This window comes from Carcharhinus amblyrhynchos, chromosome 24 (genome assembly GCF_965287045.1).
Source record: "Carcharhinus amblyrhynchos chromosome 24, sCarAmb.v2.hapA, whole genome shotgun sequence".
NCBI lineage: Eukaryota > Metazoa > Chordata > Chondrichthyes > Carcharhiniformes > Carcharhinidae > Carcharhinus > Carcharhinus amblyrhynchos.
This window is the reverse complement of record NC_137347.1, coordinates 23,793,192-23,815,965: the sequence shown is the minus strand read 5'-3', so window position 1 is coordinate 23,815,965 and position 22,774 is coordinate 23,793,192. Positions and strand designations below refer to the sequence as shown.

At 43.7% G+C, this 22,774-nt stretch overlaps 1 protein-coding gene across 1 annotated transcript in view; it reads right to left on the bottom strand.

The window, feature by feature from the left end:
* The window catches only part of clic4 (chloride intracellular channel 4), a 133,796-nt gene extending 112,342 nt beyond the window's left edge, over positions 1–21,454 (bottom strand). Inside the window, exon 1 of the mRNA XM_080211739.1 lies at positions 21,062–21,454. Coding sequence (XP_080067865.1) covers positions 21,062–21,130 — 69 coding nt within the window. The 5' untranslated portion in view covers positions 21,131–21,454. The remainder of the gene's footprint in view (positions 1–21,061) is intronic.
* Positions 21,455–22,774: the final 1,320 nt, after the last annotated feature.

The following is a 22,774-nucleotide window of genomic DNA, read 5'->3' as shown; positions in this document are numbered from 1 at the left end:
ATGCACGTAGAGGTAGCAAGGAAAGAGACAACTAAGGCCTAAAACAGGATTTGTAGCCTCTTGTTAAATTAAAAATTAGGGAGATCTAATGCCCATGTAAAAGAGAGCTCCCCTGACTGCAGCCAGCATTAGGGCTATGCCGTTATTCCAAGCAATAATGCTGTCTGCGAGAGAGTTGCACAAGAGAAGCACTGAACAGATTTTCTTAGAATTCCATGTGTTTGAAATCCAGGGGATAAAAAAAGTGAAACAGATTCCCCTTTGTCTGGGATTGCTGCAAGTTAATGTAAATATACAAACAAATCCACATCTGCTGAATGACTCACAAACACCCCAGGCGTTCTGGGACTTACGATCCTCCTGCATTTCCATTTTCCTGTATTGCTGTTTTCTTTTCCTATAGTATGTCCTGGCTTCCTTCAGATTGCTACAGCTGGAACAGGCAGGGATATGCCCTGCTTGGAATTATAGCCTGCCAGCAAATGAATTTACAGCTTCAGTGCAATTAGACTGGAGCACTGCCCGTTGTTATCAGCAAAGGACACATGACACACCTCAATTCAATAGGCCATATCAGCCTGGCTATGCTGCCACATTGAAATGTTTGAGGTGTTAGTATCAAAGGTACAAGATCCTGTACAGATATACAAAATACACAACAATTTTATGTTGTTTCTGCATAATACATTGTGGCTGTCTATTTCTTAGAAGTGACAGATGCACTCCTAAATGTCCTTCTTAAAGTTTATTTATTTGCGTCACAAGTAGACTTACATTAACACTGCGATGAAGTTATTATGAAAATCCCCTAGTCACCATTCTCTGGCGCCTGTTCGGGTGAATCTAGCATGGCCAATGCACCTAACCAGCATGTCTTTTAGACTGTCAGAGGAAATCAGAGCACCCAGAGGAAACCCACACAGACACAGGGAAAACGTGCAAACTCTACATAGACAGTGACCCAAGCCAGGAATTGAACCCGGGTCCTCGGCGCTTGAGGCAGCAGTGCTAACCACTGTGCCACCCCCAGCTCTTGTCACTTAAGTGAGCTGCACAGGAGAACTTTCATCATAACTGCCCTTGAATCGTGTCACTTGACGTTACAATCACTGTCATCTTCAGGTTATCAGAGCAGATGTTTGGGGACAGTTACAGACTTGGAAACCACGCAGGCTGAGTACTACAGCTGCCAGTGCTCACAGAGCAGCCAATCACAGGTAGAATGTTGTCTGAAGTCCAGCTTTCATAGCTGATGACTGCACTGTGTGAAATGGTTTGCTCAAACACCTGTGATTGGAGTTGACTGGATAATGAACTGTTCACGCTCTCAGTATGTCCTCCGTCAACCATTATTTCATTACACTGTGTCTTGTTTCCCATGGTGAATTAATGTCAATTAATCTCAGAATTAAACTGCAATTATTCATATAGTCAAACAGATACATTTTCCATTCTGCTTAAGGAAGTAAATGACCAATTATTTCAATTAGAAACATTCACCTCTATTACTGAAATTATAACAATATCACATCAATACTTTGGAGTCTTTTTTTTAAGATTTACTTTTAAAATTAACATTCTGACGCTCCAGTGTTAACTAAAAAAAAAGAGGAAGTGCACATTTTTTGACCAGTTATAAAGGCACAGATAAAGTTGCAAAAACATTGTCTGAGCAAAATGTTGGCACATGTGTTAACCACTAACTTAAAAAGGTGACTGGAAGAAATAGATGCAGGAACACAATTCTCAGGATAGAGGCTCACCATCAACTGCTCAGGGCAATTAGGAGTGGTCAGCGAAATCCACATCCCATGAACAAATTTTTTTAAAAATTGGCCTTTCCAAGGTGTGGGGGCTGGGGGTTCAGCTACAGATCGTGCTATAGCTGTGGAGCACTCTATAATCCAGATGCTTCTGTAGGTCGTCTTCTAAATACTTAGCCGTTCAGAATTATGATGGCAATGCATTGAAAACATATACAGATGTTCAAAATATTCAACACTGCATACTCCAGTAGAGTTGAACACAAGCAATTCTGCATGCACTCTAAAATGGTCCCTACTTTAAGGAAATTATTAAAAGATATTTTATTAAAGTCAGTTATTAAAAGTTAGGTACAGATCACTACTACTAATGAAGTGGTACATCACCACTACTTCAACTTGAATCACCAATTTTGTTTTACCATCTGTAGCAGCAAAAATTGCTGCATCTAAAACAGTGCTTATTGCAAGAGGTGTATTGGATAATAACATGGACAATAGGTAGGAAACACGTTGTATGTATTGCATGATAGTTCTGAAATCTTTAGACTCCAGTCGGGTGAATGGGAGGAAAGTGCAAGAGCTCTGCTTATTTCTGAAGTTTTAAAAGGACTTCACTGAGGTGGAGGTGCCACAAATTTCATTATGTCACCACAGATTCTATTCTCCTCCATGGTCACTCCTAAGCGAAACCAGACTCTTTCTAATCTCAGTTTTTTTATTTGATCCAGAACTGAGTTTCTGGCCCCATATCCTTTCCATCGCCAAGACCATCTATCTCCAGCTCCAATGTGTCACCCATTCATGCTTTTGTTTTATCGCCAGAAGCAATTAATCCCACGTCCTCCCACCTTCTGCTCTCTATAAACTCAAGCTTGTTTGAAACTCAACTGTCTGTAACAGCTTGCAGTGACTCAGGTTCACCTATTATCCCTGTGCTCAGTCTTCTATTTGCTCCTGGTCTACCAACACTCTGATGAGATTCTGATATTCCCATCCTCAAGATCAAACCCCTTTAACTGTCTCACCCCAACATATCCTTAAAACCTGTCCCAGCTCTACAACCTTCCAAGATGTCCATTACGTTCTAATTCTTGCCTTCACAAAACTCCAAGTTGCTTTAACCCAGCACTGGGGCTCTTTGGATAGAGTGGACGTGGAGAGGATGTTTCCACTAGTAACAAAAGCTAGAACCAGAGGGCACAACCTCAGACTAAAGGTACGATCCCTTAAAACAGAGATTAGGTGGAATTTGTTCAGCCAGAAAGTGGTGAATCTGAGGAACTCTTTGCCGAAGAAGGCTGAATGTCTTTAAGACAGAGATTGATAGGTTCTTGATTAATAAGGGGATCAAGGGTTATGGGGAAAAGTATCAGCCATGTTGAATGGCAGAGCAGACTCGATGGGCCAAGTGGCCTAATTCCATCCTTGTGTCTTATGGTCTTATCTTCAGACATTTGGGGCAAGATTTTCCAGCTGTGTCGTCCCAAGGTTGGAAATTCGCACCCGAAGGCAATAGATCTTTTCACGGTCTGTGTCCTGTCTGCTACAATTCCCGTGGTGGGCGCAACAGGAAAATTTCACCCTTGGACCCTGGTGTTCCCTTCTTAAAAACTTTTTTGCTTCTCTTATAAATTTACCTCTTTGTTCAATCTTTTATTTATCTGCCCCACCGTCTCCAACTTCGGTTTAGTTTTTGTCTGATAAGATACTGTGAAGTGGCTTGGGTTGACTTACTGTATTAAAAGCACTATAAATGCAAACTGTTTGTTGTTTATAAGTTCACATCTGCTTCAAAGCTACTTTCAAGTTTTGAGTTCTGAGAATAACACGAATGTTTGAAGGTCAGAAAAGATGCAGATTCAATTAATCTCTCCAGATTATTCTTTTGTGTTACTCTTGCACAAAAGCAATTTCTTATTCATGACAATTTCACATGGGACTGGGTGGTACAGTGTCGACCAAGAACTTTGTACATTATTGTCCTTTCATCATCTGATTTGTTGTTTCAGCCCAGTCCAGAGGGTACGAGAAACAAATCCCCAAACGCAAATATTGATCTAAATCAATGGCTGGATTGTGTACATGCATGTGAGGGCAGGAAACTAATTGATTCAAAAGAAAAATAAGTATTCATAGCAAACCTCCTTTCCCTTAGGCAGACGGTTTTATGCATCCCAATCACATCAATCTGATTTTCTACCCAGTAGCTTCACACCTCTGTACAGTACTTGATAAAAAATGTTTTCTGTATTAAAGACAATGCAGAAAAAAAATGTGCCAAGATGCTTCACAGAGACATAATTAGACAAAGTTTTAATGCTGAGTCAAAAAAAGTAGATATTGGGTACAGGAACAAAAGCTTGATCAAAAAGGTGGGCTTTAATAAGTGTTTTAAGTTTATTTATTGATGTCACAAGTGGGCTTACATTAACACTGCAAAGTTACTGTGAAAAACTCCTAGTCGCCACACTCCGGCGCCTGTCCAGGTACACCAAAGGAGAATTTAGCATGGCCAATGCGCCTAACCAGCATGCCTTTTGGATTGTGGGAGGAAATCGGAGCACCCAGAGAAAACCTACGCAGACACAAGGAGAATGTACAAGCTCCATACAGACTGTCCCCAAGCCAGGAAGCGAACTCAGGTCTCTACCGCTGTGAGGCAGCAGTACTAACCATGGTGCCACCATGATGCCAGATGAACGAAGGGAAGAGAAATGAACATGCAGCCGGGCTTAGAAAGGTTATTCCACAGTGTGGGGAATAAATGGTTAAAGGCACGGCCACCAACGTTGGAGCAAGAGGGTAAAAATAATGTCAGCATAAGTGACACAAGTCACGAGGGCTGCACAGCTTACAGAGGCGGGGAATAGTGAGGTAACAAGTGGGTTTAAGTATGTGGAAGAGTGTTTTAAATTGGACGGAGTGGTGGAGAGGAAATCAATGTAGGTCAGTGGAAAAGCAGTGATGTGGGAGCAGACTTGAAACATGTTCGGATCCGTGCCATGGGGCTTTAAATTAGTTGATGTTAGACAGAGTGGCACGTGGGAGCTGGCTAGGGACGTTGAGCAGTCGAGTGTGGAGATGACAATAAGCAAGGATGAGAAGGTCAGCAGGCATGGGTTGAGGTGGCACAGTGACAGTAGTAGAGGTAAAAGGGGATCTTTGTGATGAACTGAATATAGTATTAGGAGCTCAGCTTCAGATCGAATTAAACACTGAGGTTGAAGAGAGTCTGGAAGGCCTAGGAAAGAGGATACAAGGAAGTGAAGGTACGGAATTGGTGTTGAGGCAGAAAGTAATGGTTTCAGCCTTCTCAGTTTTTAAGTGGAGGATGAGTCCAAGCATCCCACACCATAATAATCATTAAAAATAAAAAAGTACACAGAATTGTAGGTATCTGATTCATTTGTACTCTTGTCCTCTTTCTTAAAGCAGCAAGTCCACATCATTAGGTATGGTATCAGATGCGCGCTCTGTCCAAAGACAGTTTCTTGGCTGATTGCCTGCTGATGCTTACTCCTGAGCTGTTTCATCACTGCCGGTTTGTCATCACTTTCCATTCGCAGGGGCAGGGAGAGGAAGGGGATCTCAAATCTACCTCAGCCAGAATTGGAATTCAACCCACACTTTATTCTGAACCAGACACTAGTCTAGCCAGCCCAGCCCCACATAAATACGGAGCACTTATAAATATTGAGTCCAATCTGTCTCTGCCATAAATGAATTAAATTCTATCAGAAATAATTCAATCAATTTGTCAGAAGGCAATACATTATATCTCTCATGGAGGCAGTGAATTTATCCTTTGGAAGTTGCACCCTTGTTTAAACTAAAAAACAATCAGATACTTATTTCCAAAAAAGGCCATTGCTCTCACTAAATTGTTTAAATATTTAACACGCTGCTAAACATTGAAGATGTTTACAGATGTTTGTGTTTTCTACTGTGTGTTCTCCAGAATCTGCAACAGTACAGCGTCAGTGGATTTCCCCAACAAAAATCTTTTGGTAATTGCAATATGTGTTTTGAGCATACTAGTTTCATTAAGATCAGCAATGAAGTCCATCTGGAAAAGAATATCCAGTCTTCCTCCCCTCCTGAAGGTGTTGGTACATTATTGGGATTCAGTTTCACAGGTTCTTTTTGACACCTCCTCCAAATGGTCACCAAATCACGTACGAGTTAGTCAGCAAGTCCTAGCGAGCAATTCAGTCACATTAGCTACAAACTACAATCCTGTGCTGGCTGTACCAGCCCACTTCCAGGGAAAGTTTTTAAAGTTAAAGTTTATTTATTAGTGTCACTTACAAAGTAGGTTTACATTAACACTGCAGTGAAGTTACTGTGAAAATCCCCTAGTCACCACACTCCAATGCCTGTTCAGATACAGTGAGGGAGAATTTAGCATGGCAGTTGGGGGTAGGGTGTTAGCGTGGATAGAGGATTGGTTGTCAAATAGGAGGCAGAGAGTGGGGGTCAATGGGTGCTATTCGGATTGGCGGTTGGTGACTAGTGGGGTGCCCCAGGGGTCGGTGCTGGGGCCTCAGCTATTTACCATTTATATAGATGATCTGGAGGAGGGAACCGAGTGTAGGGTGTCGAAATTTGCTGATGACACCAAGATTGGGGGAAAGGCAAATTGTGCGGAGGGTGTGGAGAGTCTGCAGAAGGATCTAGATAGGCTGGGTGAATGGGCCAGGAAATGGCAAATGGAATTTAATGTTGGCAAGTGTGAGGTGGTCCACTTTGGTAGGAAGAATGGTAGGAAGGACTATTACTTACGTGGCGAAAAACTGCAGCAGGCGACGGTGCAGAGGGACCTCGGGGTCCTTGTGCATGAGTCGCAAAAACCCAGCCTGCAGGTGCAGCAGGTGGTCAGGAAGGCGAATGGGATGCTGGCCTTCATAGCGAGGGGGATTGAATATAAAAGTAGGGAGGTCTTGCTGCAGCTGTATAGGGCATTGGTGAGGCCGCAGCTGGAGTACTGTGTGCAGTTTTGGGCGCCGCACCTGCGCAAGGATATTTTGGCCTTGGAGGGAGTGCAGAGGAGGTTTACTAGGCTGATACCGGAGTTGAGGGGGTTGAGCTATGAGGAGAGGCTGAATAAACTAGGCTTGTACTCGTTAGAGTTTAGAAGAATGAGGGGAGATCTCATTGAGACGTATAAGATGATGAATGGGATGGATAGGATAGAGGTGGAAAGACTCTTCCCGCTCAAAAAAGACAGTAGGACTAGGGGGCACAGCCTCAAGATAAAGGGGGGGCAGTTCAGAACGGAGTTGAGGAGGAACTTCTTCACTCAAAGGGTGGTGAATCTCTGGAATTCTCTGCCCGTTGAAGTGGTGGAGGCTGCCTCGCTAAATATTTTTAAGAAGCGGGTTGATGGGTTTTTGATAAGAGAGGGGATTAAGGGTTATGGGGAGAGGGCGGGAAAGTGGAACTGAGCCACGACAGATCAGCCATGATCTTATTGAATGGCGGGGCAGGCTCGAAGGGCCAGATGGCCTACTCCTGCTCCTATTTCTTATGTTCTTATGTTCTTATGTTCTAATGCACCTAACCAGCATGTCTTTTGGACTGTGGGAGGAAACCCAAGCGTACAAGGGGAGAACATACAAACTCCATACTGAGAGTGACCCAAACCAAGAATCGAACCAGGGTCCCTGGCACTGAGAGGCAGCAGTGCTAACCACTGTGCTGTCCTCATGCCTCCTTGGATATCTCTCAGTGAATGTCTCCACCCCTTACTCCACCACTTACCACTCAGTAGCTATCCAAAAAGCCAATTGCCAAATTGCAGAGTCCTTGTCGCTGTCTGCACAAGTCAAGATCAGTCAACTCACCACAGACTAGGACTCAAACCTGGGTCTTACTGATCTGGTGGCTCGGCAGACTAAATATGCTGAGACATCCATGAATTGCTCACTGTCACGTTAACAGAAAATAGATTACACAACAGCAGTGTGGCATTGCTCACTGCCTTCCAACAACTGCTTACAATGAACCATTACATTTTCAAAATAGCCGGTTTAATATAAACAGCAGATCTCTGCCACTGACCCACAGCAACCAAAATCACTCACTGAATGACAAGCAGGGCTAGTTTAATTCATCTAGTGAAATAATGGCACCAGATCCTTTGAATTAATAATGTATGTCAACATGGAAACAGGCGAGGAGACATATGCATACAATGAGCCGATCTGCTTTTGTGTTTTCAATTACCAGCTATTCAAAGAATGAAATATGTGTTTCAGGAACACAGCCATCATTCCATCTCTTTGGGACTTCAGTATAATAGTTGCTGAGGAAATTAAAGGGATGATGCACAGCAAGGTTTTACAGGCACTACACCAGATCCTTGAACAGAGAGACATGCAATGGCGTAATTAATCACAATTATCTATGCTATAGCCACATCTCACTGGAAATTATTGATTTTTGCTGTAATGCTTTTAATGAAATTCAAGATCAAAGTGCAACTCAATAAATTTTGTACAAGAGCAGGCACAGTATCCAAACTCAAAAGGACAGATAACGTGGCATCTTGAGGCTAAAAGAAAGAAAGGCTTGTGATTTCACGACCACATCACTAGAACCAATGAAATATCTTTCAAGTGTAGTCACCATGAATATAGTAAATGCAGCAGCCAATTTGCATACAGAAAACTCACACACACTGCAATTTGATGATGAACAGATAATAATTTGCAATACATGCAAAATACTGCAGAAGCTGGAATCTGAAACAAAAACAGAAACATGCTGGAAAATCTCAGCAGGTCTGACAGCATCTGTGAAGAGAGAACAGAGTCAATTTTTTGACCTTTCATTAGAGCTCTGATGAAGGGTCATCTAGACTCGAAACGTTGGCTCCACTCTGTCCACAGATGACTCTTCATCAGAGCTCTAATGAAGGATCGAAAAATTGACTCTTCTCACTCCACAGATGCTGTCAGACCAGCTGAGATTTTCCAGCATTTTTCTAATAATTTGAGATGTTAATTGAAGGATAAATATTGGTCAGGTTAGCACAGATAACTCCCCTAGTCTTCTCCTAAAATAGTTCCATGGAATCACTTATTCCACCCGAGCTCAGTAATCCACCAGCGGGTCAGCCTTGACTTGTATGTCAGGTCCTGGAATGGGACACGAACCTCAGTCCTTGTGACTTAGAGGCAGTTCAGCCACATCTAACACAAAGGGGGAAGAGGGGAGCGTGGAAGCCTCTCATTTTTCACGTTATCAGGATGAGAGAATTCATCTTCCAACCTGTCCATGAAAATAAGACTCAAAACTGAATTTCCCAAACAGACAGTTGTCTGAAGACTCCCAATGGAGATGTCTGAACCCCTTGTGGAACAGCACAATAAACAGAACAAGGGAGCTGCTTAACTCTGAGTCAAATGCTCATGCTGCAGGGTCTCAGGTTGAATTCCCTGCTTGCACTGAATTGCCTGTGTGGCAGCAGTCGGAATGTTATAGTTGGGCTTTGCACCCTGCATTAACCAGGCCTAAACTGGCCTGGATTCTTTGCCCCATTTGCTGTGCAGAATCTCGTAATGGAAGTGTACGTGGAACTGCAGAGAATTGGGTTCAGCTGAGATTCCCCAGTGCACGCACAGCCAGCTGAAAGTAACTGTCTATGTTTACTTGGGCACGATACCAGAAGGAATCGATGACCATGAAACTGTAGCCTCGAATTCACTCCATCAAGATTGTTAAAATAAATTTGGCAACCAGGTCCCACCTCCAGGTCTTTCTATTCAACCTTTCCAACAGAATAAAAATGTCTCGTTTGTGCATTAGCTATTTTTTCTTAGCTCAACAATAATAGGCTTCTGGATTCCTGCCCAGGGTAAAATCTAAACAATTGTCATCAGGTCAGCTTGAAATGAATTCCTGCTTGAATAAGGACAGCTGCTGGTGGTTTACAAATGAGCCAAAAGAGATTTGATCCTGTCACGGAGTACGTGCAGGTGAGCTTTCTGAACATAATATTGAGAGTCGGGGCAGCACAGTGGTTAGCACTGCTGCCCCTCAGGTACCAGACACCCGGGTTTGATTCCTGGCTTCACTGTCTGGAAGAACGATCATAGAAACCCTACAGCGCAGAAGGAGGCCATTCAGCCCATCAAGTCCGCACTGACAACAATCCCACCCAGGCCCTATCCCCATCACCCCACATATTTATCTCGCTAATCCCCTCTAACCTACACATCCCGGGACACTTTAACATGGCCTATCAACCTAACCCACAAATCTTTGAAGCGTGGGAGGAAACCGGAGCACCCGCACAAAACCCACGCAGACGTGGGGAGAATGTGTGAACTTCCACACAGACAGTGACCCAAGTCAAGAATCGAACCTGGTTCCCTGGAGCTGAGGGGCAGAGGGCTAACCACTGTGCCACCATGCCATCTGTGCTGAGTTTGCACGTTCTCCCCGCATTTCCTCCTGGTACTCCGGATTCCTCTCAGTCCCAAAGACATGCTGGTTAGGTGCATTGGCTGTGCTAAATTCTCCCTCGGTGTACCTGAGCAGGTGCCAGAATGTGGTGACCAGGGGATTTTCACAGTCACTTCATTGCAGTGTTAACGTAAGCCTACTTGTGACATTAATATATAAGCGTAAGAATTCAATACAGCCACTTGAGAGACTGGGGCACTGCAAAGGACATGTGTCCACATGTACAATTCGGCCTAGAGATGCAGGACAGGAAGAAAGGTTTTAAAGAAATAAAGCAAGTGTGTGCATCCCCAACAATAATCAAGCTGAATGAAGAAACAATGAAACTTGGTTTAACTCACCTCTTTATAACATTGGGCTGAAGCAGATAAGGTCAGAACTCTGTCCCATCTTAATGGCATTATATTGTTTTATTTTCCCCTTTCCTTTCAGAATTCCAATTCTGGCAGCAACGCAGTACAAGAGACAGGCAGATTAGTATCAAACCATTCAGACTTGACCTGACCTTACAAGAGAATTTAGCCAATTGCAGTTCTTTGATGAATTAACCATTGTTCCTTTCTGACCCCAGATATATCAGGAGAAATGGTGCAATTTGCAGTGAAATAGGACCAAGTATTCTGAAGATAATTAGATTCTCCAAAAGGTGAGTGGCTGCCAACATCACCTCTGAATATTTCACTAATTCTATCCACTGACCTTCTGAGCACTGAATCACTGTTTCATGCGATATGTCTGGCGATCAAATATTCATAGAATCATAGAATCCTACAATGTGGAAGGAGGCCATTCGGCCCATCGAGTCTGCACCGACCACAACCTCTATCCTGTAACCCCATGCATTTACCATAGCTAGTCTCCCTGACATTAAGGGGCAATTTAGCATGGCCAATGCACCTAACCCACATATTATAGAATCCCTACAGTGCAGAAGGAGGCCATTCAGCCCATCGAATCTGCACTGTCCACAATCCCACCCAGGCCCTATTCCTGTAACCCCACACATTTACCTTACACTAGGGTCAAGTTAGCTTTACCAATCAACCTAACTTGCACATCGCAAAAAAAAAGTATGTGACTTTTTTTCAAATTACAAAGCAGAATAAATGAAATCCTCAAGAGTGTGGATTTCTTCACAAATTGTAATATGGGGGAAAAAGATATTTCCAAGTAAGCTAAATTTTTTTTCAGCTTATCCAAAGGTTACATTGGAAATGGAAGCATCTAGTAGAAACCAAGGGAGCACAAAATAAATGTAGAGTAAACAACAGGCCTTTTGCTAGTGATCTAGCGTTTGCCTCTTCTTGTGGGATGACTGGTTTTGCCATGAGGCGCTGCTGGAAGAGGTTGGTGAGTGAGTGCCAAACATAAGAGCATAAGAACAAGGTGCAGGATAGGCCATCTGGCTCCTCGAGCCTGCTCTGCCATTCAATAAGATCATGGTTGACCTTTTCATGGGCTCAGTTCCACTTACCTGCCTGCTTACCATAACCCTTAATTCCTTTATTGTTCAAAAATTTATCTATCTCTGCCGTAAAAGCATTCAATGAGGTAGCCTGAACTGCTTCATGGGCAGGGAATTCCACAGATTCAAAATCCTTTGGGCAAAGTTCCTCGTCAACTCAGTCCTCAGTCTGCACCCCCTTATTTTGAGGCCATGCTCCCTAATTCTCGTTTCACCTGCCAGTGGAAACAACCTCCCTGTTTCTATCTTACCTTTTCGCTGATAATTTTATATGTTTCTGTAAGATCTTCCCTCATTCTTCTGAATTCCAATGAGTATAGTCCTAGTCTACTCTATCTCCTCAGTCTCCTCATAAGCCAACCCTCCCAACTCTGGAATCAACCTAGTTAATCTCCTCTGTACCCCGTCCAGTGCCAGTATTCTCAAGCAAGGAACGTGAATGTGTTCTTCCACTAAATACACGTAATTCAAATTGTTTCATTTCTTTTCTCATGGTGCGGAAAGCTGGTGGATCACCAAAGGGTTAAATTTAAGAGTGGTCAATCGCTAGAGCTAGAATATTCTTCAGATGTGAACTGGCCAAATGACTAGACTATTAAACTACCATCTGTTTCAGATCAGGCTCCAGAAAATTTTAATTCATAAGCTATGATATCTCCTTTGCTGAGCTTGGATGCTTAACCTCAGGGCAATGCACTGTTATAGTTTCCTGTGAAATAAATGCCTCCTTAAACACGGCTTCCATTTTTCCAACAGCTGTGTGAAGGTTTACTCCCAAATATTTCTAATGCGCAGCATGTAGACGAAAGTACACTAGCCTTCTATCCTGGCAAACATCCAGTTTCTTTCAAAGCCACAGAAAAAGCCACTCCTTCAGCTTCTAATTAGAATCCCACAACTATAGATGGAAGCTCTGTGTGCCAGAGCAATTTCTGCACCAATTTACATAATATATTTAAAATAAAGATGCTAATTTGATGCAGTTCTGCAATGACAGGCATTACAATGAAAGTGCTACAAATTTTTGCTTAGAACAACACAGACAACATGTTGAGTTTTATCATTGAAAAAATAGAGGCTGTGATCAGAGGGGCAGATGTGAGTTGTTAATATTTCTACTGTAGCAGCTTTTCCTTAATCTTATATACTTTCTGGTTTAATTATTTATCCTTTTGTTTGAAATGTACTATGTTTCTGGTTACTGAACCTGCTGCCTTTACTACACCATCTCATGCATGACACGATCTTTTCATTTTTCACCACCATGCAACGCCCTTGAGGTTGGGGTTGTGAGGTTTGGTATTAAGGTGTTCATTCACTCTCACAGCAGAGGTATGAGATTTCCCTCTGCTCGTACTGCACCAGCCAAAACAATAAAACAAAAAACAGAAAATGCTGCATAAACTCAGCAGGCTTGGCAGCATCTGTGGAGAGAGAAATGGAGTAAGTGGTGGGTGGGTGGGGCAAGGTTTTCATTACCGGTTTTTGGCCGATGAAAGTGGCAGCACAGACAGGGAATGGAGGGAGAAATCCCCAAATGGCTTTCATGCAGGATTTCTCCACTCGATTCTCCATTGTCCCAAATCCACACCTCCCCCCCCACCCCCACTCCCAGCAAGTGACGTAACGGAGCTCCCACAGGCAAATGACAGGAACCCATTAGAATAGGCCCTCATGTAGGGAATTCTTCACTGTACCCCTCCACCACACTCCCACCCCCTCTCCCCATGCCAGTGTGACATTGTAAACCCCACAGATACAACAGTTTTTGGGAAAAAAAAACAGAAAACTGGAGAACAGAACATACCGAGGGCACACAAGTAAATACAGACCCTGATGGGGGGGGAGAAGGAGGGGGGAGGGGTAGAGACACTGGTACTGATCTCCAGCATTGCCATGGACAGTGCTGAAGCAATGCGCAGGGCAGTGTCCTGCCATGCCAAGGGGCACTGATGGGGGTGGGGGTGAGAGTACAGCTTCCAGTGGGGAGGTTTGGGGAGGGGGGATGCTTTCCCTCAGGTGAAGGGAGGAAGGTTCCGTGTTTTTGAGAAGAGGGCTTCCTGGGTGGGCAGCAGGTTTCAGTATCTATGGGTGCAGGGAGTCCATTTTTTTTTAAGATTGGCCACACTCTTAGAAGCCAAGGTTGCTGGTGGGTGTTGTCATGTGACACTCTTCTTTCTTTTGTAAGGAGAGTAAAAATCTTGGCAAGGCAACGGGTTGGCTATCTTCCATTTTCCCTGCTGGACACCGACACCCAAAGAAACCAGAAAATTCCACCCAATGTTACGAATCTGAGGAAACGGACTCAAAACGCTAACATTCTCCACACGTGCTGCCAGACCTGCTGAGCATTATGAGCATCCGCAGTATTTTACTCCTGTGATTAAAAAACATCAATTTCAATTTTCCTTCCAATTAAATCCTGCCTTTGATTCTGTTCATACTCCACTTATGAAAGAAAAAATGAACTCGAATACATATGGCCGACCTTTCTTGGACTGAGATCCCCTCAACCTGCTTTACAATGAATCACTGAGGGGACTAGCTTAGTGGGTTATAAAAAGGGCAGCATGGACAAGTTGGGCTGAAGGGCCTGTTTGTACGCTGTAAACCTCTATGCCTTTTAAGTGCAGTTGTCTCTCGTAGGAATCACTAATTTACAGACAGTAAAGTCCACAAACAGCAACATGATAGGAAGTGAATAACCTGCTACTGGGAAATCTCCTGTGCTCTTCTTCAAATAGTGGGATAGGCAGATATAGGGCAGGATTTTACAACTGCGCTCGCCCAAAAACCAAAAAATTCCACCCAAGGTGGGGGAGTAGCCACCACCCCCCCCCCCCCCCCCCAACAAATCCCATGACAGTTGGAATGGGAAAATTCACCCCATACTGTCATCTGACAGTAACAGTAACTGTGTGGCATAGCCAAGAGTATTGACATGCTTGTGACGGGGATGGCATGATGGCACCATGGTTAGCACTGCTGCCTCACAGCACCAGGGACCCAGGTTCAATTCCAGGTGACTGTCCGTGTGGAGTTTGCACGTTCTCCCTGTGTCGACATGGGTTTCCTCCAGGTGCTCCAGTTTCCACCCACACTCCAAAGATGTGAAGGCTAGGTGGATTGGCCATGCTAAATTGTTCCTTAGTGTTCCAATATGTGTAGGTTAGGGGGATTTGCAAAGTAAATGCACGAGGCTACAGAATCAGGTCTAGATGGGATGCTCTGTTGGAGAGTCCGTGTGGACTTGTTGGGCTGAATGGTCTTCTGTATTGTACAGATTCTATGATAGGCAAATGAAAATGACAGAGGAAGAAAGTGGCACATCAGTGGAAGTGTATTGGGTCAGAATTTGAAGGACTTGCTTGGACACTATTTAAGGATTAGAACTCAGTATTTTCAAGACTGCAGGGTTTTTAATCAATTATACTCTCTTAAAATAAACCACCACTTGACAACAAATAGCCAAGCAAAAGATGCATATTTCTGCTTACTGAGCTCAGGAATTCCAATGTGTTCATTCAGATGCAGACATGCTGCCCAGGCTCCCAAATCAATAAGGAACATTTTAGACTTTGGTAACCACAGCTACTTGTAAAATTAAGTTTAACATCTTGAATATAAACCCCAGATTTATTTATTCAGAACATCAATCTGAACGGACTAGTGCTGACGGATGAATTCTAAAGTTCCTGCTTGCAACGTCTTTGCTTTCAGGCCTGATGAGGTGGATTTGGTTAGCCTCACAAGCCTGTAACATCCTTTTGATACTAAATTAGAAAGTTATAGGTGTCACATTTTGAATGTATTTTTATAAGGTGCAACTTCATAAAAGTACGTAGTGACCACATCTTTATTTAGGATTTAGTGTTTCATGTTATTATTTTTAACTAATGGGATTAGTCACCATGTGCTTTTTTTTTTAAAATTAGACCATAAGACGTGGGAGCAGAAGTAGGCCCATTCAGCCATCAAGTCTGCTTTGCCATTCAATAAGATCATGAACAGTTTGATATCATCCTCAACTCCACTCTCCCATCTTGTCCCTGTAATCCTCAATTCCCTTACTCACTACAAATCCGTCTGTCTCAGCCTTGAACATATGTAATGATTCAGCCTCTCCAGCCCTCTGTGACAAAGAATTCCATAGATTCACTACCCTCAGAAGAAAATGGGAGATTCCTTACTCTGAGGTTATGTCCTCTCATCCTAGACTCTCTCACATGAGGGAATATCCTCTCAGCATCTGCCCTGTCAAACTCCGAGAATCCAGTGTGTCTTAATAAGATTGTGTCTCATTCTTCTAAACTCCAACGAACACAGACCCAACCTACTCAACTTCTCCACACAAGAGAATCTTTCATATCCGGGATCAAAGGCATGGAGGGATTTTCATTGCAACAAAGAAATTTGGAACACCACCATATAAGCACCTTTAACATAAAATATCCTAAGGTCCCTCACAGAAGCATTATAAAACAAAATATGAAACATTTATTGGACATGAACTGACATTTAAAATTATAGAATCCCTACAGTGTAGAGAGGCAATTTGGCCCAAGTCTGCACCAACCACAATCCTACCCAGATCCTATCCCTGTAGTCCCATGCATTTACCCTGCTAATTATAAATGATCTGGATGAGGGTATAGTTGGGTGGATTAGTAAATTTGCTGATGACACCAAAGTCGGAGGTGTGGTAGATAGTGAGGAGGGGTGTCATAGTTTACAGAGAGACTTGGACAAGTTGCAGAGCTGGGCCGAGAGGTGGCGGATGGAGTTTAATGCGGAAAAGTGTGAGGTAGTTCACTTTGGCAGGAATAACAGATGTGTAGAGTATAGGGCTAACGGTAGGACTCTGAATAGTGTTGATGAACAGAGGGATCTAGGTGTATGTGTACTTAGATCCCTGAAAGTTGGGAATCAAGTAGATAAGGTTGTTAGGAAGGCATATGGTGTCTTGGCGTTTATTAGTAGGGGGATTGAATTTAGGAGCCACAGCGTCATGTTGCAACTGTACACAACTCTGGTGCGGCTGCACTTGGTCCCCACATTATAGGAAGGATGTGGAGGCATTGGAGAGGGTGCAGAGGAGGTTTACCAGGATGTTGCCTGGTATGGAGGGGAGGTCCTATGAGGAGAGTCTGAGGGATTTGAGGTTGTTTTCGTTAGAAAGGCGGCGGCTAAGAGGGGACCTTATTGAAACATATAAGATGATTACAGGTTTAGATAGGGTGGACAATGATAGCCTTTTTCCTCGGATGGAGAAAGCTAGCACGAGGGGGCATAGCTTTAAATTAAGGGGTGGTAGTTATAGGACGGATGTCAGAGGTAGGTTCTTTACCCAGAGGGTGGTGAGGGATTGGAATGCCCTGCCTGCTGCAGTTGTAAATGCGCCTAGTTTGGGGGCGTTTAAGAGATCCGTGGATAGGTTTATGGATGGAAAGGGATTGGTTTAGGTTAGAGGGTCATTGCTTTTTAATTGGTCGGTGCAACATCGTGGGCCGAAGGGCCTGTTCTGCGCTGTAATGTTCTATGTTCTATGTTCTAATCCCCCCACGCAATTTAGTATGGCCAATCAACCCAACCCGCACATCTTTTTGGACTGTGGGAGGAAATCTGAGTACGTGGAGGAAACCCACACAGACATGGGGAGAACATACAATCTCCACACAGGCAGTGACCGAAGCTGGGATTCAAACCCGGGTCCCTGGCGCTGTGAGGCAACAGTGCTAACCACTGTGCCACTCCATACTTACATTAACTAAATTGTTTGTTGAATGTATAATTACTGAATTCCTCAAATAAGAATTAAATAGAATCTGCAGCATTGAAAAAACAGCCTCATGGTCCAACCATGCTAATTTTTATATCCCACACAATTTTGCTCATGATCAGTAAAAACACACGAAGATGATTAAAAGATGGGTAAAAGACATTAAGCAAGCCCTCGACTGCTAGGGGAAAACAGCAAAGAGGGGAGTTGAGGGAGGAAGTCTCACAGGACAGGTGTGTAGCATCTGAAAGCAATGTCACATTGAAGCCACTTTCTTGAGGTATGGAAGTCAATCAAGATCAGGATGTGCAAGATCTTTTACGGAGGAAGAGATCCAACATAGTATTGAAAAGAACTGGTCATCTGTGGCAGCTTGGTATGAGCTCATTGACTAAGAGTGTGAAGATGGGCACTGAAGTGAGTGAAACACTGACAACATCTTCAGTTGCAATGGGGAAGGGGTGGAGGTGTGGGATCAGTTGTGGAGATGGAAAAGAATGAATGAGGTAGTTCAACTACAAAAATGTGCAGGTTAGGCGGATTTACCATGGTAAATTGCCCCTTAGTCTAGAGGAAATTAGCAGGGATAAATGTGTGGGGCTACAAGGATTGGATTGTTGTTGGCACAGCCTCAATGGGCCAAATGACCTCCTTGGGCACTACAGGAATTTTATGAACTTCAGACCATGTAGGACACTTACCCAGTGGAGAAACCTGGGATCTTGGACAGAGTGAAGACCAAGAGATGGAAGCCACAAAGATTGACTTTGGCTTTTACAGTCAGCACAATTAGCTCCATTCAGTTGACAGCACCCTTGCTACTGCTTCAGAAGACTGTACGTTTAAGCCCACTACAGGCTTGTGCCCACAGTCAGTAGTGAGGAAGTGCTATATTGTCTGAGGTGCCAGTTATCAGGTGGAATGGAAAGTGGAGGTCCTACCTGCCTACAAAACAAGTCCACGGCACTGTTCAAAGGTTCTCTTGTCTGGGGGAATATCCCTCCCTCAATCCTCTATCAAGAAAGAAGAGGCTGAATTTGGTGGTGGTGGTGGGTGTGGATCAGCAGACCAGAGGCTGCATCTCATCAACAGCAGCTAATTAATGGTTGCCGTCTGGTCTGCTGTCCCTGTTAAGGACAGTTGCTCATCAATTACAGAACTGGCAATCTTAGCAGCATTACTGGGAGTGGTGGTCATTGTTGGGAGCGCACCCCAGAGAAGGAGGGTGGCATAGCGCTGCACCTCACAACCAGGTAAGTGGGGTCTGCAGGCACTGGAGGCTCAGTAAGGAGTGGGGTAGAGTGTTGTCCTCTTTCAAGGTCAAACCAAATAGACAAACTCAAATGAGTTGATGAAGGAAGAAAACAGTGATGGTCATTGTCACCTCAGAGTTCTTCTGGGGCCACTAAGAATGCCCAATTACATTCCACCTCCCCTGCCTCTGAGGGGTTGCCAGGACATACCTGGGATCTCCACCCCACATCGATGGCCAACTGATGTAGGATGAGGCTGTTAATTGGCCACAACCTCTGAGCAGGAGTAGTGTCTACCATCTTCCCTGCCACTGGAAATATGGCATAATGGTGGGAAGATGACTCCACCAGCCCCGCTACCATTTTATGGACTCCCTTGCCTCCCAGCTGATGGTGAAATCCAGCCTGATTATTTGTTTTGGGGTCATTTGCTGTTCGTGGCACCTTGCTGTGCAGAAATTTTCTGTCACATTGCTTCACAAAAGTGGGATTAGTATAGAATGAATTTATTATGGTCGGTACAAACTTGGGAGGGGGGGGTGTGCGGAATGAAGGGCCTCTTCTATCCTGGATGGCTCCATTACTGTGATAATTGGAGCTGACCTCCAAGTGTGTCCACATAATCATTGATTCTGTTTTTGATTGCCTGATGATTTGGCAAGCTGCAACAAAACGGTGCCATGGCCTAATCAGTGACAGTAGCCGATCTATTCAGCTAGCATCACAGGCTAGGAGAAGCGATGGCCTCGCGGTATTATCACCGAACTATTAATTCAGAAACTCAGCTAATGTTCTCAGGACCCGGTTTCGAATCCACCCCCCACCACGGCAGATGGCAGAATTTGAATTCAATAAAAAAAAATCAGGAATTAAGAACCTACTGATGGCCACGAAACCATTGTCAATTGTTGGAAACACCCATCTGGTTCACTAATGTTCTTTAGAGAAGGAAATCTGCCATCCTTACCTGATCTGGCCTACACATGATTCCAGAGCCATAGCAGTATGGTTGACTCTCAACTGCCTCCCAACTAGGGATGGGCAATAAATGCTGGCCAGCCAGCAACACCCATGTCCCATTAATTCTTTTTTAGAATGACCTCAGTTGATGATACAAATGCAGATTTTGTAACAGTGAGCACTGTACAGAGGTCAGAAACAACGCATCTCTCAGAATTTTCCCTCCCTGTGGGAGGCATCAACTTAAGTGCCTCCTAACCCTCCTAACCAGTCGAGATCAGCTATCTAAATACGGTCTGGGAGCTAACCCAGTCTGACTGATTCAGCTCCACGCTGGTCAATGTACAAATGAGCCATCAAGCACTTTCATGGGTGTGGTCTCTGGCATGTGTCTCAGACAGTTACGTTTAATCATTCTGACGCTTCAGTCTATTACCCAGGTAAATTATTCTCCTCCAACTAATCTCTTATTCTGCCGTGATTTTAGTGATCTGATGGCAAACTTCTTTTGAGAAGAATAAAAGAAAACAAACTTTCAAATACTGATAAGGGAACGATCGACCCCATTGCTTACTGACCAGTCCATGTATGGTAGCTTATGCAGGAATCCATTCTGTCCTGGAATTTTTATAAGCCGCACCCCAACAACCTCTTAAAGACAGACAATATCAACGTTAACATATTTCTTTGTTGGGGTAATGAAATCTAAAGCTATAGCCGGTATGAGAAGTTAACTAAGCTCAGAACATTTCTTGTGACTACTTAGAAGAAGATCAACTCATATCCACTCCAAAAGAAACTATTTATATGATGTTTCAGCTAGAGAATGATTCATCCAGCTATAATCATTAATGGGGAAGTCCTCTCACACCAATTACTTTTTTTTTGCAGTAACAAGTTCCACCGCAACGTTTCAATTTCACTTAAGATAATGCCACCTCGGCACAGATTCAGCCTCCCCCAAGAAAGAACCCGGGTGAGACCGCTGTTCTCTGGAACTGTCTCAATAAGATGTGACTGACAGCCACGCATAACTTGATTAAAACATTAACTGGCCAACACATGTTTGAGAATATCACATAACTGTAACAAAGCCCGAGAGCAGTACAAAGCGCCCCAGAGATAGAATGAAATCATCATTTTCCAACTGGTTCAGTACAAAACGTTATACTTTGGTTTTTTTTTGATACACAACTATTTGGGGTAGGCTGTTCAACAGCTTAAACAGTGACCACATTTTTTTAAACCGTTTTAAAAATAGGTTTATTCTGGTGAGAAAAGAGGGGTAATGGACATAGCAGAACCCAAGAGTCCCCCAAGCAGCTGTTTCTGCAGTTTAAAAAAAAAGTCAGATTCTGGCATATCTTACCTTCACAAACAACTCTATCAAAGGATCCTTGTGACCGTCCACTCCATTCTGCGGGGTCGAAAAAGCCATGATGAACTTAGTTTAAGATTTCTTCAATAGTCCACAGATTTTGACTTTTCGCCCAAGTTTACACTCTCTCCCTTTTCCCTTCCTCAGAGCAGCTGCTAGCAAAACCCCTCTTCAAACAATTTTTTTAAAACAGATTCCCTTCTGAGCCTGCTGTTCTTGATCTGACTGCGAATATGAATGTCTGTCTCTCCCTCTCTTTCCTCAGTCGGATTTTTTTTTAACTGCTTTCTTTAGTCACGTCCTGGGGAACTGGGTGGCGATGTCTGGAGCTGAGCCGTTTCCTCCACTCACTCTACATGGTCATTGTGTGGAACACAAACTCACTGAGACGGAGAGAGAGAAAAGCAGCTGGAATATTTAAAACTGGTGATGTCATCCAATTGAGGGCAGGCCTGTGGAGAGCGTCGAAGCACAAAGCATTAGCAGCCAACAAATCAGATATGGCTAGACCAAAAATGTACAAGTCTGGGCTATGCCTAAACTTACCTACTCTAATTACACTTTAGCTCACTGATTACAGGCACAATCTCCCAGTTCAGGGAGCTGGGAAAATCCCACATTGTAATGTGAAAATTTATCATTGTATTTGCTCACTTTTTTTTCTCTTCTGTACAGCAGTTTATTTCTTCTGCCCCTCGCAGCTGTTATAGAGGTTTTTTTTGTTACTACTGCTATGTAATTTGTTGCTGCATTTATGTGCTGCGGAAAAAATTTCTGCACCCTCCATGTTCGCATCCCAGTTTCGGTCACTGTCTGAGCAGAGTTTGCATGTTATCCCCATGTCTGCGTGGGTTTCCACTGGTTTCCTCCCACAGACTGGTTAGGTGCACTGGCCCTGCCAAATTCACCCTCAGTGCACCCAAACAGTTGCCAGAGTGTGGCGACTAGGGGATTTTCACAGTAACTTCATTGCAGTGTTGATGTAAGCCTACTGTAACTAATAAACTTTACTTTTCCCTATATATGACGTGCTTTGTCTGTAAAGTATGCATGAAACAATACTTTGCATTGTATACTAATACATGTGACAATAATAAATCAAATCAAAAAGCTACTGTTAATTCTCTTCTCAAACCCTAATGGTTCACAAGGCAGACTTCACATTGCGAGGTTTTTGCAGGAACAGGTTGCTAGTCTGTCACCAGGGGCTTACAGCTTGAGGGGTGTCACTTGTCATTAAGCATGGCTGACCAGGAGTCCCTCCTGCTCTTACCACTAGCCATTGGCATGTTGGAAGGATTTTGCAGGTTGATACACAACCTGTTTGGCCGCATTATGAACACCTTCCTTGGCCGTCAGGTCCTGGGGTGGGACTCGACACAGACATCAAGTTTTTACAGAAGCGCAAGAAAGCAGACAAGATACCAAAACACTTTAGGACTTGAACAGCAGGTTAGCTGTAAAGATTCGCATTCTAATCAGTAATCTGTAAACTGTGTGTGCTTTTGTATGCTCTGTCTGAGGCCAGAACTCTCCATTCTTAATATTAATTCTTAATATTAATTTTAACAATGCTGATGGCGCAGATCGACACAAATGGATACGATCTGGTGGCCATTACAGAGACGTGGCTGCAGGGTGACAGGGACTGGGAGCTGAATGTACAGGGCTATCAAGTGTTTAGGAAGGATAGACAGGAGGGAA